The sequence below is a fragment of the Clytia hemisphaerica genome, unplaced genomic scaffold (assembly GCF_902728285.1).
Source record: "Clytia hemisphaerica strain Z4C2 unplaced genomic scaffold, Clytia hemisphaerica genome assembly, whole genome shotgun sequence".
Classification (NCBI taxonomy): domain Eukaryota; kingdom Metazoa; phylum Cnidaria; class Hydrozoa; order Leptothecata; family Clytiidae; genus Clytia; species Clytia hemisphaerica.
Window position 1 is genome coordinate 22,637 of NW_027103315.1, and position 14,196 is coordinate 36,832.

General features: G+C 35.1%; 2 protein-coding genes across 2 annotated transcripts in view; one reads left to right on the plus strand and one right to left on the minus strand.

Annotated features, from left to right (window-relative positions):
- LOC136813655 (hippocampus abundant transcript 1 protein-like) overlaps positions 1-14,196 on the minus strand; it is a 33,041-nt gene that overhangs the window by 11,152 nt on the left and 7,693 nt on the right. Inside the window, exons 2-6 of the mRNA XM_067070160.1 lie at positions 5,628-5,726; positions 5,148-5,210; positions 4,489-4,616; positions 3,801-3,915; positions 839-1,057 (exon numbers count right to left, since the gene is read on the minus strand). Coding sequence (XP_066926261.1) covers positions 839-1,057; positions 3,801-3,915; positions 4,489-4,616; positions 5,148-5,210; positions 5,628-5,726 — 624 coding nt within the window. The remainder of the gene's footprint in view (positions 1-838; positions 1,058-3,800; positions 3,916-4,488; positions 4,617-5,147; positions 5,211-5,627; positions 5,727-14,196) is intronic.
- LOC136813643 (uncharacterized) lies at positions 7,147-13,943 on the plus strand. Its single transcript, XM_067070152.1, has 5 exons — positions 7,147-7,732; positions 8,798-9,050; positions 10,242-10,395; positions 11,394-11,516; positions 12,119-13,943. Exons 1-5 carry the CDS (start codon positions 7,265-7,267, stop codon positions 12,264-12,266), a joined length of 1,146 nt encoding a protein of 381 aa, XP_066926253.1. The 5' UTR covers positions 7,147-7,264; the 3' UTR covers positions 12,267-13,943.

Below are 14,196 nucleotides of genomic sequence, written 5' to 3' on the forward strand. Positions count from 1 at the left end.
ACGTGTGACAAGAATAAAACTTACACTAAAGGGGTCTTAAATGTTCTTAACTTGTTCTTAATATTTTGACCAGCGAAGCCTTATGTTCTTATAAGGTTTACTTCTTATAAAAAACAACTGAGCTCTAGAAAAACACTTACACTAAAGGGGTCTTAAATTTTCTTAACTTGTTCTTAATGTTTTGACAAGCGAAGCCTTATGTTCTTATAAAGTTTACTTCTTATAAAAAACAACTGAGCTTAAGAACAAAACTTACACTAAAGGGGTCTTAAATGTTCTGAACTAATTCTTAATGTTTTGACCAGCAAAGCCTTATGTTCTTATAAAGTTTACTTCTTAAAACAATGAGCTCTAGAATAAAACTTACACTGAAGGAATCTTAAATGTTCTTAACTTGTTCTTAATGTTTTGACCAGCGAAGCCTTAGAGCTCAAGAATAAAACAATGTGCAAGAAGAATAACAATTACACTAAAGGAATCTTAATGTTTTGACCAGCGAAGTCTTATGTTCTTATAAAGTTTACTTCTTATAAAAAAACAACTGAGCTTAAGAATAAAACTTACACTAAAGGGGTCTTAAATGTTCTGAACTAATTCTTAATGTTTTGACCAGCAAAGCCTTATGTTCTTATAAAGTTTACTTCTTAAAACAATGAGCTCTAGAATAAAACTTACACTGAAGGAATCTTAAATGTTCTTAACTTGTTCTTAATGTTTTGACCAGCGAAGCCTTAGAGCTCAAGAATAAAACAATGTGCAAGAAGAATAACAATTACACGAAAGGAATCTTAATGTTTTGACTAGCAAAGTTCTTATAAAGTTCAAGAATAAAACTTACACTAAAGGGGTCAGCTTTTTCCCACGGAATGGACTTGCCCCACGATACTGGTCTCAATCTTTCAGGAAGAGATTCAGGAACACAAACCAAGATGAATAACATATCCAATAGAGCGATAGCTGTTGCCAAGGCGACCACCACAGAGTCGGAATATACGGTACCAAGGTAAGCGCCCAATGCTGGGCTTGTGATGAGGCTTGCTGCAAATGTAGCTGAAACCTGAAATTGAGAATAAAAATAAAGATTACTTTCTTCATTCAAATATTAAGCGCCAGTTTTTTTAAGAATGGGGCAGTTTGGGGCAGTTCCAATAGTTTGAAACTAAGAAACTTTGCCATCAACCTTTCTACCCTTAAATACTTAGAGATCAGTCCAAAAGTACAAAATATTCCTAAACATTTCCTTCTCTTTGGATAATTTGAACTTTGGGCTCATTTAACTGCATTTAAGAGCATAAACAGGTTAATAGCAAAATTGTTTTATGGGGTTGGTAAAGTTTACCTTTGAAGATTTGAGAGTTTAGAAGCACATTTTGACAGACTTGATCCTTAAATGGTAGATCAGGAGGTAAAGATCTTGATGAAAGTTTGTACTATCCCCATGAAACTTTCTAAAAACCAAGATTTCATTGTCTTAGGGGGCTCCTTTTCTGTTCAATCTTGAGCAAAAATTGTTGTTTTGAGCAGCATTGTCAAGATTTTTAGGATTTTAGAGTTAAGACGGACTTTGAGCTAGCCCTAATCTTTAAAACAAAGGAAAAGGTTCCAACTTCTGATAAATTGTTGCACTATCTATAGGATGCTTTCACAAAATCAAGAATCAAGTATCAATGGATACTCATTTTTGGCAAAAATTTCAGCCAAAAATGTACTTTAAGGTCAATTTTACAAAATTAAGGGGGTCAGGGGAGTTAGAAGCTGCCTTTGAGTGAAATTTCAGCTTCTATAAACTTCCAAACAGTACCATATTTGATTTTCCTAGAAACCTTTCTGGAATGTGATGAGGAATCATGATGTTCAGATGAAATTTATTTTCTAACTGCCAATTACTGGCTGCAATGGAATGACCTCAGCTCTAGTCAAAAAATTGAAAAAAAAGCCTTTTTTGCCCAAAAAAGGACATTTTGACAACTTTTTTCACCTAGTTTCATTGTTTTTATATTAAAGATTCATCATAGCCCTTATATTATAACAAAGTCAGTGATCTAGACCCCTTTGAAGTTTGCCAATGGACCAAAATATCCCAAATTTTAGTCATTTTTCGAGCGATGTTAAGAAAAATTTTAAATCAAGATTAAAAATTTATGGTAGGAGATCACATAGGTTTCTCTTTTGATCCTAAGAGACCAGGCGGTTGTCTTTCAGGAACAGAAGAGTTAGAGGTCAGACAATGTTGGGATTTCAAGGAGAATTGGGCTAAAGTTGATACTTTCTTGAGACCTAATTGGCTTTCCGGGCCTCTAGGGGCCAGTAGGATCATTTTTTATCGCAATCACTTCAAATGGATAGACAAGGGACTGAACTACCAGAAATTATTATTTTGAGCAGTAACAAACTTCCCTGGGACAGGTCAGATGGCTCTAAAATACCCCTAAAATCAAATTTGTAGTGTTTTTGTGACGTTATAACTCCAGCTACCATTTTGAGAATTTTGATTTTTTTTGAAAACTGTATAGTTTACTGGCCATAGTTTCAGAATCACCAAAAACCAATTCCTCATTTTTATTTGAGAAAGCATGGTTCTATATCAAAAAACTTTTTTTAAGTGCAATGCCCAAAAATGTCAAAAACTTCAAATTGGCATAAATCCGCCATTATGGATTTTCAGACCAACATATTTTGGGATTTTACTTCATTCGTTGTACTTAAAAACATATCCAAAAATGAAAAAAATTTAAGTTTCAAACTATTGGACCTGCCCCGCTCTTAAAAAAACTGACTCTTAAATTTCAAGTTTTATTTGAAAGGCTTGTTTAGTTTGATTGATGAATCACTAAATCTTAATTTTTCTTACCATAGACTAATATTTAGATTATGCTAGGTGACTATATTTAGTATATAGTATTTTTGTATGTATGTAGAGTTATATTTGAACAATTTTCAAATTCTATCTTGCTTTCATCATTTCACATGGAGCTTTTTTCATAACTTACGTCTAGCTTACTCTAACGTTTCTGTGACAATTGCTTCGTATTTTGGTCGATTTTTCCGACAAATTTGTTTTGTTTTATAAACTTTTTTTTAATAACATTATTTATTAATTTAATATTTTAAGGGATAAGAACCATTGTGCAATATGGAGCCCGAAGTATGTTAAACTAGGTCACAGTGTGGATCTAAACCACACTGAAACGACCGCCTTCCATCACGCATCACGCTCGCGAAAGAGCGGGTGCACATTATTAACGCCTACATGTCATCTCCAGTACATTTTAGATTATTCATTGAAAACAGATTACAATATAGTCATTTTTCATGTCTCGATTATTCAATTCCGAATAAAAGACATTCAGCGAAAAAAAAGAGAAACACCTGGGTAATCTAGTTAAAAAAACCGAAAGTAAATGGCAGACAAAGTAATGAGCCAAGGCAAAACGAGATTAGCGTACCACTATGAAAGAAACCGCCTCCGGCGGTCGATAAAAGATAAATAAAAGATAAATAAAAAAATTAAATTGAATACAAGCTTTTTTTTAAGAACAAGTAAATTTTGTTCCATGCTGGGTTGTTCTCAATTTTTTGAAATTTTCAGGCTTAAATGTTCTTTAAGATATTTTTTAACACGCTCAGTTTATCTACTTAAAAACTTGAAATGAGTTTAAAATTTGGTAAAATCAGTACTTTCTAAGTAATTTCTGGAATCTGAGGTTTAGAATTGTTCTTAATTTGTTCTAGGGTTTTGGCCATTTTTCAGCCTTGTGTTCTTATAAAATTGTTATGATGAAAAAAGTCGTGTAGCTCACCAGTCCATAAGCGTGACTTCTGTCTGATTTATCCGTACAGTCAGCTACGTAAGCGAAGACGATGGAAAAAGTGACCGAAAACGTCCCAGAGATTGATAAACATGCGAAGAACCACCTGCAAAAATAAACAAAAATAGATTGTCAAGAATTAACGAATTATAAATGATAGATTCGGGTTGAAACGACGGAATACACTGTGGTCACTAGTCGATACGATACTCTCGCTTATTCAAATCGAACAGGGAATCTTATTTTTTCGAATTACACGGAGTATATCAAGAGGGTTTCTTCTTGGCCGGGATTGAAAATAAGTTTAACGTATCTCATGAAACTCTGAGTTTGAAACAAAGATATTGTGTAACTCTTTATTATAAGTTCGAATTATAGAAAGATTCGAATAATAGAAGTTCGAATAAGCGAGAATCTACTTTTATGCCGACACATCTCTGGCAAATATGTCGAACCTTGCCACAATCCCGGACAAAAGGTTTGTAGAAAAATCCGCTCCCTTCAATGTTGTTTTGGTGTAAGTTGTGGTTATGTCGTGGGACGATCAAAGCAAGATTACTACTTCAACATTGAAGGGATAGGGAGAGGAATTTTGGCCATTTCAGAGAATTTCTTTTTCAATTTTGAAAAGTCTACAACCTTTTGTCCGGGATTACAGACAAGGCTTTGAAAGTCTTACCATGGGTTGAATCTCAACAGTGGTATGGGAACACATGTGAAAAAAACAGTCAGTAGTAAAAATGACTTTCGTCCCCAAACGTCTGATAGGGCACCGATCAATGGCGCCGACAGGAAAGAGAGGAAACCCTAAAAAAAAAAAGCATAAAATCATATTATTATCATGTTATTTGACCCTACTTCTATCACGCGGTTTCTTGATGTCGCATCTTTTCGAAAATCTCGAGAAAAATGTGCACCCGTCTGGGACAAGCTATATGTTATTTCGAAAAGCTCTTTTAAGATAACCCTGTGTCACAGACCCGGTGGACTGGAAAATTCGGCCAAAATCTCTTCCCCTGTGAGAAAAATACCCTACAATTTTATCCCCACTGGCAGGTTGATTTTGATTTCATCATTTGAAATTTAATGGAAAAAGTTGCAGTCCAAAACCATAAACTTTTTTTTCTCGAAGCACGAAACTAAATATATTTCACATCAACAAAATTCCGCGAATCGGCCTCTTTTTCACCCAATTTCTTTTCATTTCCGTATATGGGTTTTAGTCAATTTTGGAATATAAACTTTTCGGGAGAAAAAATTTTCCCGAATAACGACAAAATACATTAAAACCGTGAAATTTAATCCATTTGTGATGTAATGATGATGGTGTGGACATACCTTTATTCCTTGGATGATACCATTCATCAGGAAAGTGTTTTCTGGAAATGTTTCCGCCAAGACCTATGAAGAAAGATACAGAGAATTGTCAGTTTCAAAGCAGCGATGGCTGAGTGGTTAAGGCCTCAGTGTCCGAAACCAGGGGTTCCTAGTTCGAATCCCCCACACCTTCCAATGTTCCCCATCTTCAGTTCATAGATAGCCAATCCGGCTGGTGGCGGCTCACCACAATCGAAAGACTGTCGTAAAATATCTACATAAAATATAGACTAATTCAACTTCTGACAAAAGGTTTACCGAATTTTCATTAACAAAACCAACTTACGGTAATTGAAGGCGATGTTAACTATCCCCAAGCAAAGAATTCTTATCAATTCTTTGAGGGTTACGAAGAAGATATAAAAACCAACGACCACACTTACCAGTGTCTATTACATTGGTTTTGCTACCGTCCCTTATTTATAACAAAAATCAACTTACGGTAATTGAAGGCGATGTTAACAATCCCCAAGCGAAGAATTCGAGGAAGATGACGACGGTGGCATGATAAACACTAGGTCTGTCCATAACATCGATCGGCTGTCAACGAATGAAGAAGAAAATTAATTAGAATGCAGAATTTCAGTGTGGGGTCGCACGGGGTCACTTAAAATGTAAAAATTGGACAGCACATTCTGATTTTACTGTAATGGTCCATTCTCGAGCTTTGACTTGAGTATGATGGACTGGGTTCGTTGATAATCCGTGAAATACAGTGATATGGGTTTTATATACCATAATTGTTATTTTGTAGATTTTTTGAGAATCCGGATATTATTTTAGAGAAGAGTCGATTCACTTAAACCAATTTATACCAAGTATTATCTTATTAATCTTTTTAAGGGAAGGCCCTTATAAGAAATGTCATGATAAGGAGGGGGTTATCGACATTAGGGTGCCTTCTAATGAGCATTTTATGAAACTTTTCTTTGATAATTTTAAAAGCTCTACTTGTACTTAGTCCTTTTTTCGGACACAGAACTTTTTTCTCGGGACACCCTGTATATTAAACTTGTATTTATGAACATCCCTGTGTCACAGACCCACCGGGACCCCATCCTCACTGGAAAATTTGGCAAAGATTTGATCTCCGGTGGCAAAATACCCTGGGATTTCAGCCTCACTGGGAAATTAGCTTTGATTTCATCCCCACTCAAAATCCATGTTTAAAAATTGCACTCTAAAACCATCCCCAGTGGATTTTCTAACCTTGGAACGATAAAATTTCTATCCCCATTAAGATTTCGATAGGGATTTTTATCCCCACTAAAAAAAAAGTTCCACCGGGGCTGTGAAACAGGGGTGCTTATTAGAAAGAATAATTGAAGAGATCCCTTTCAAATCAATTTGGATATTTGTAATTAATTACAAATTTGGAAAAGCTCTCTCTCTCTCTCTGCCAGTGAAAGTTATTACTTATAAAATGAAAACACTCGATGTGAAAGAAATTTGTAATCAGAAAACGTTGTTTCTCCGTTTGTTAGCGCGCAGTTTTAAAAATTATATTTTCCATAATACCTATTAAGTTTATCAAAATATTATAGCCAAGGATGAATTAAACAAACCAGGCTTCCGAGGGCGAAAAAAAATTTCACATGAAATATAAATTTCTTGAAATAAGTAAGATAAAAATTTGTTGATGAAAGATATCTTTTTTTCAAGAGAACCGAACAATCTTGTTAGTGTACACAACACTTGAGAGTTTAAAAAATTAAGCGTTTAAATTATTTATTGCAATCGGGGTATATATTGAAAACATGTAAAACATATTCAAGAATTAGTAAATTGAGTCAAAAAATGTAAAATTGATACTAACTACAAGAGCAAGGGTCAATACCTTTTCGACCGTAGTCGCGCGGTCAGGTGCGTGTCACTTTTATCCCACTAAACTCGATCCAATCCTTTTTTGACACATTTTTCTATTGTCTATAGGTGCGAAAAAGGACTGGGACGGTTTAAGTGGGATAAGGCGGACAAAAAATGCCCGCGCAGCAATTGGCATATATACGGTCGAAAAGGTGTATTTAAGTTTTGAATCTGTTGAAAGTGAAAAAAAAGATCTAGTAGCATCAAGTAAAATGGATAGTAAAATGGATGGTTTCATGGTCCCTATATTAAACCATATAATTCTCATTGCAATATTCATCAGCTTAAAATGTGGGTCCGCTAACGCTGGAGCTCCACCAATCCCAGGGTTTGGAGATCCACCAATACCAGGGTCTGGAGCTCCACCAATACCAGGGTCTGGAGCTCCACCAATACCAGGGTCTGTTGCCCAGACTGAAGTTTCAATCAACAACAAGACTACCGAATTGTATCTGCGAAGCGCAAAATCCTTCAGTGGAACAAAAATCAAAATGGTAGCTGGTGTTTACATGGTAACTGAGTGTGTTTTGTTGTGCGAGAAAGATGAAAATTGTGATTTCTCTGTTCTTGATGATATGCAGAATTGTATATTGTACTCTACCGAGACAAACAACAAAACTACAGACCAGAATACTACAGACATAAATGTTGGTACGGACACGCAGATGGTGTGCTCAAGTGTAAGTGAAAAAATATCACATTTTAAAGGCGTTGGCGCAATGCAACATGCTCCATCTCACCAACCTGAAACACTTTCACGTGTCTCCACCCCATTTTTCTTTTAATAACATTTGTTGTTTCTCTCACTTTTGTCCCAGGGACAAAATCAGCGAGTCTTTTGAGTATTTCCCTCACTTTTTGTCCAATTAAACAAAAAAAGAAACCATGAGACACGCACTTTTTTCTTGTATTGGTGGGATGGAGCATGTTGCATTGCACTAACGCGAAAAAACTTCACTTAAGCCTTAACTCTCTTGAAATTTTTAACCTAGCACAATATGAAAATAGCTATTCTTTACCTGCGTACCTTGCTTTTCAGACTGATATACGTTTTTTATAAGAACGTCCAAAATTTTTAAAGTCTTCCAATGTTCTTAACTTTTTGAGTTTCAAGGATAAAGATTTTCACCATTTTGTGAGCATTTTGAAGCAATTTCTTAAGAAATTGGGTGTTTTAGAGTTCACAAAGCCTTAGTAAAATGTTCTAAGTTGTACTTAATCTTTTGGCCATCGAAGACTTATGTTGTTACATAGTTTGTTCTTATAAAAAACATGTAGTGTATTTTTTTGAAAGCGGAGTGCACGTTTTTTTATAAGAACAAACTATATAAGAACATTTTTGCTTCGATGACCCAAATGTCAAGAACAAGTTAAGAACATTTTAGGGCTTTGTGGCCACAAAAAAACCCTTTTTCTTAGGAAAATAGTCAAAAAATACTCACGAATTGGTCAAAATAAAAACATGTTTTTAAGAACATTTTTATGCTTGGTAAGAAAAATAACAAGTTTTATTTTTATTTTCAGTAAAAGCTTTTCGTTAAAACCATCTTCAGTGCTAGATGTTAAAAAAGTAAATGAAATTCAAAAAAGATACACTAAATACATTATTGTACAAGGTGACGTAAAATGTTTTAAAAATCTGTAAGGTTTTGTTAAGAGAACTTCTTATTGACGGGGACTTGACGTTAGTTCGAATTACAGAGAAAGATTCGAATTAGCGAGAGTTAGCTGTTTCCACACTTTAGGTTGCTTTCAAAAAGCGTTCGGATTCGACCACCTTCGACAAAGCATCAACAACCAAATTCTGCACAGCAAAATATTCCTACGAAACTGACGGGTGTTACAACAAGTGTGGTGGCAAAACAGGGTGGTGTACAAAATATTGTGGCGTTAACAAGGCGTGTTGTAGGGCGCACATACCAGAGCAAGGCGATGAAGGAGAATGTGCTATTTTAAATAATGGATATGATGGCAACCACAAGTGTATGTTGGGTGTCAGTAAGCATTTCACTTTTTATTTATACTTTTTAATACACGTTTTTTTTATAAGAATAGTATACTTTGAATGAGGGTCAAGTATTCTTAAGAAATTGCCAAAATTGAGGGTGAAATATTCTTAACGTATTCTTACTTTTTCAGACTTGACTTTTTTACAAACACGAGAAATGACCATTTTGAGAGTTTTGGACTTTTGAATGAACATTTGGAGCTAAAATTACATTTCTACCTCAAAGTTTAAATTTATCTCTAATAAAGGAAGCAGTTTTTTCTGTTAACCAAATACAAATTGAATGCATTCTTATCAAATTCTGTGAAATTCTTCTACCCATTCTTAGGGTATTCTTAGGGTATTCTTACGATTTGGCCAATTTTCACTCTGATATTCTTATAGCGTGTAATGGGATAAAATTTTGCGGGGATTTCATTTCGTGGACTGCACTATTGGGTGACAATATTTTTTAAGATTTTATGTCCCCTCCTTTTTTCGGGAGCATTTTGGGTAAAATACGGACCGTTCTGTAAAATACCAACAAAACAAGATGTTTCAGTGGTCAATATCTATCACATTTCAACTCGGAAGCGCTTGTAGTTTTTGAGATTCGGTGGGGGATGAGGGGTCAACGTTGAGATTCGGTGGGGGATTAGGAGTCAACGTTGAGATTCGGTGGGGGATGAGAGGTCAACGTTGAAAATCGGCGGGGGATGAGGGGTCAACGTTGAGATTCTGTGGGGGATGAGGGGTCAACGTTAAGATTCGGTGGTGGGGGATGAGGGGTCAGCGTTGAGATTCGGTGGGGGATGAGAGGTCAACGTGAATATTACAGACTGGTCTGCAAAGTACTTAAAACTAATTGGACAGAATTTTTTATATTAATTATTTGTGATTATGTTAAACAAATCAGCCTCAGAAAACAAATACCATTCAAATTGACTGATCCGATCACCCAATACATGACTTTCAACAAATTTACATACGGGTCTGTAAAATACCAAACGGACAGGTGGCCGAACCGATATTTTGTTATCCATATCTATCACTTGTCAAAATGTCAAGGGCATAACACTTGTCAATTTTTAGATTTTAAGCTTACCCTAATAGAAAAAAATAAGTTACTATTACTCATATTTCACAAAAAATCATAATCGAAAAATTCAAAATAACCAAGCTATTTTTTTATCATTTCGTAGCATACGGGGAACTGGGAAACAAGACGTATGTTTTCGTTGGCTTCAAAAGGGGTTTCAGTAAAGCCAGACACAAATGCAGTACTGTTGGCGGTGACCTAGTAAGCATCGAATCGCCGCGCGAACTTGACTACATCAACAACCATATGGAGAATCAGTGAGTTTCCACCATTTCTTGTATTCATGTCGTAATCTTGATATTCATGCCGTAAAACTTTGATATTCATGACGTAATCTTGATATTCAAGACGTAAAATCTCGATAGTCATGCCGTAATCTTGATATTCATGCCGGAGTCTTGATATTCATGCCGTAATCTTGATATTCAAGACGTAAACTTGATATTCATGCCGTAAAAATTTGATATTCATGCCGTAAGATCTTGATATTCATGCTGTAATCTTGATAATCGTGCCGTAATCTTGATATTCATGCCGTAATCTCAATATTCATGCCGTAATCTTGGTATTCATGCCGTAATTTTGATATTCATGACGTAATCTTGATATTCATGCCGTAATCTTAATATTTATGCTGTAATCTTGATATTCATGCCGTAATCTTAATATTCATGCCGTAATCTTGATATTCATGCCGTAATCTTAATATTTATGCCGTTATCTTGATATTTATGTCGTAATCTTTCATACGGAAATAGACTGGTTGCTTGCACTAATTTTAAATTTAAAATCAACTAGTTGCAACTTACTTAGTTACTGAGCTAACATATCTTTTTTATAAGAAAGATTTTATAAGAACACAAGACTGAAAAAATGGCCAACGCCTAAGAACAGATCAGGAACAATCGGAGCCTCAGATTGTAGAAATCAATACAAAAGGACTGATTTTAACTAATTTCAACAAATTTTAACTAATTTCAACAAATTTTATCCCATTTCTAAGAACTTTGTCAGAGCATTCAAGCCTGAAAGTTTCAAAAAATTAAGAAACAGTCCAGTCTGAACTATCATTTACTGGCTCTTATAAAAAAAGCGTGGATCTGCGTAAAATATCTATAGTCTATAGCAAGAAATTCCTAAGAGATTTCTATTGTAATACCCCCGAAACAATCCCACAACAATGCATCCTTTTTTAGAAAAATCAAAAACTCCGATAAGATCTATTGATGTGTTTCAACAATTTGATTCATTTCAGCGTGGAAAAAGATGGTTACTACTTGGTGGGTTACAAAAAGAAAAAAGGAGCTGACCATTGGCATTGGGTGGACGATGATGATGATAAGGGGGCTTACAACGGCAATGCGTGGAACTTTGAAATGTAAGTCCTACCAGACCATTTTTAGATGTTACGGTTTGGTATCGGTCCGCTAGGGTAATTGTTGCGAATATGAAGTGTTTATACTAACTTGGGAAACGTTTTGGAAGGAACGAAATGGAGCAGTTCCGTTCCGATGAAAAATTTGTTATGTATAGAAAGTGCGCATACTGATTTCAGAACGTTTTAGTGCAACGAAACGGAGCAGTTCCACTCCGATGAAAATAGTGGAGCGAGAAAGTTTCGATCTGTTTTGCTTTGTATGGGAACGTCTTCATTTTTGATGTTTCAAATTTTGACATTCGCACAGTGTTTCGGAACTGTTAGTGATAGCGGGTTTATGAGGTATTTCTAACTTAAGTGACGAGTTTTAGAAGTTCAATGGATACTCCATTTTTCATGATACAGTGAAGTCCCCTTAACTCGAATGTTTCCTTAAAACTTGAACAAGTTTTCTCCTCCATTCAGTTACATAACAATGCCTTATAAAACCCTACTCTATATCTCGAAATTTCCCACGTGCGTATTCGAATTATGGAGACTCCACTATATCATAAAAACAGTTTTTCTCATTTCTAGGTCATAATCTTTCTTTTCATTTCTAGACCATCGTGTTCTGAGAAAGCATGGATCGATTTCAATTCCGGGAATAACACTGTCGAATGGTTTGGCAGAATCCGTCAAAAACACGCTTGCTTAGAACCGAGCATGGAGAGCAGGGGCAATTTCGTCTGCCAAATAAAAAACTATTAAAAGTTTTAGTTTTACATAAGTGTTCTCATCGCATATCAGGCCAGTGTCTCCCTATAGTTATATTGCGTTCGATTTCGTGCTGCATAAACAAAAAATAGTTTTTTCTTCGTTCTTTTCTTCAACCAATATTGCTCCACATCTGTGTCAATTCAATATTGATGAGTAAGCAAACAGTATAGAGTTAGTTTGAAACAGCACCTTTAAGACGACGATCAATTTTTTGCATTGGTCCTCACACGCACGCTTTTGTTATAATATTATTTGTCAGTTATAGGAAGGATCCAACTTTAATTTAACTTTAACTTTGATTTAACATGTAGTGGATTCTTTGGCCAACTTCATCATATAATATTCTTATAGGATAAATTATATGGTTGATTACATTTAGCTTAGATTTGTAAAGGACGAGCGGGGCGATAAATCCGTAATAGCTCCGCTTTTTATCGTACGATATTTTGATTGGTTAACAAAATATCGTACGAAATTTTTAAGCCAATCAAAATAAGAGTGTCAGTCGAATGTTTTTTTATAGTTTCGAATGTTTTTATAAGTTTCTCACTACGTTCGGGCTATTTTGAAATGTTTTCAATGAACCTCGGGTTTATTAATCCCAAATCACCCTCTAAACCATGTTATTACTAGTACAAATTTTATAAAAAGGACGTGTAGACGACCGATTATCTGCCCTAAGACAGCGTTTGATCCACTAAGACTATATCGAGTGAAGATTAGTAATTTCAATTGGAAGAGATTGAAAAAGTCTTTATATTGGTGTCATTGGAAAGGAATACCTTACTACCACTACCAGATAAGATGGGGGATAGTAAAGCAGCAGAAAGCACACGATTCAAAAATTACCATGTATGTTTGGAAAAAAAAATTTGGGTCTCAAAATGAGACGCTTACAATGCAAAGAAAATTAGTTAAATGTCTAAGAACCGCACCTATTCTAAGTCACCTACCAAAAGCGTCTACCCCTCCCCCCCTATGGCAGAAAGACGAACATCTGAATGCAAGAGACAGGCGGGTAGGCTGCACACATCCCCTCTGATATGTTTTGATATAGGTGATGCTAATCGTATACAAAATTTCCGTCCGAGAGTTACCCCAAATTAGTGTTTTCGAGTTTTAGGAACTTGATTTGCTTGATTAGTAAGAATATTTAAATTTCATTACATTTGAATTGGAACTGAACTGGCAGTTTAAAAATAGCTAAACGTACTGTAAGAGACACAACAGTCTTGTCCCCACACAGCTCTTGTTATGTAATAGTAATCGGACAGCTGCAAGTACAATATGAGAAAAATTTCCAAGATTTTCCCGTGCAATATTTTCCGAGCCTTTAGGCGAAGAAAATACACGGAAAATCCGAGTGAAATATTTCCATATTGTACGAGCAAAAAATGTCTGATAACTGGTTTATCGGTCACCCAAAAAATGCACTTTTTGTGTTGAAAGAAAGCGAAGGGCTGCACTTTTGTAGCAAAGTGACGTTAGGTTGCTTCTACCGCTACAATGCAACAACATCTTTTCGTCAATTTATATTTTGTACATGTAAAATACAAGATATATTGTACTCTTCTTAACCAATCAGATTGAAGATTTTTTTTGGATCACCGATAAAATCATATAACCAACGTTATTATTGTTACATATTACATTGGATTGTATAAATTGGTATCTTTTTGATTTAATAATAAATATTTCCAATTTTGAATTAAATAATTTATATCATATTTATAATGAAAAGAAAATCAGTCACAATAATACTTCCGAATTTCCCGTTGCGTTCTGTTTTAAAACAATCTCTGCAGTATTTATTAAATTCAAGATTGAAGAAAAATTGTACTTGGAAATAATTTCACTTGCAAGTCTTACAACATCTGTAAAAATCATTTTCATTTACACGAAAGAGCTACAAATCATGGTC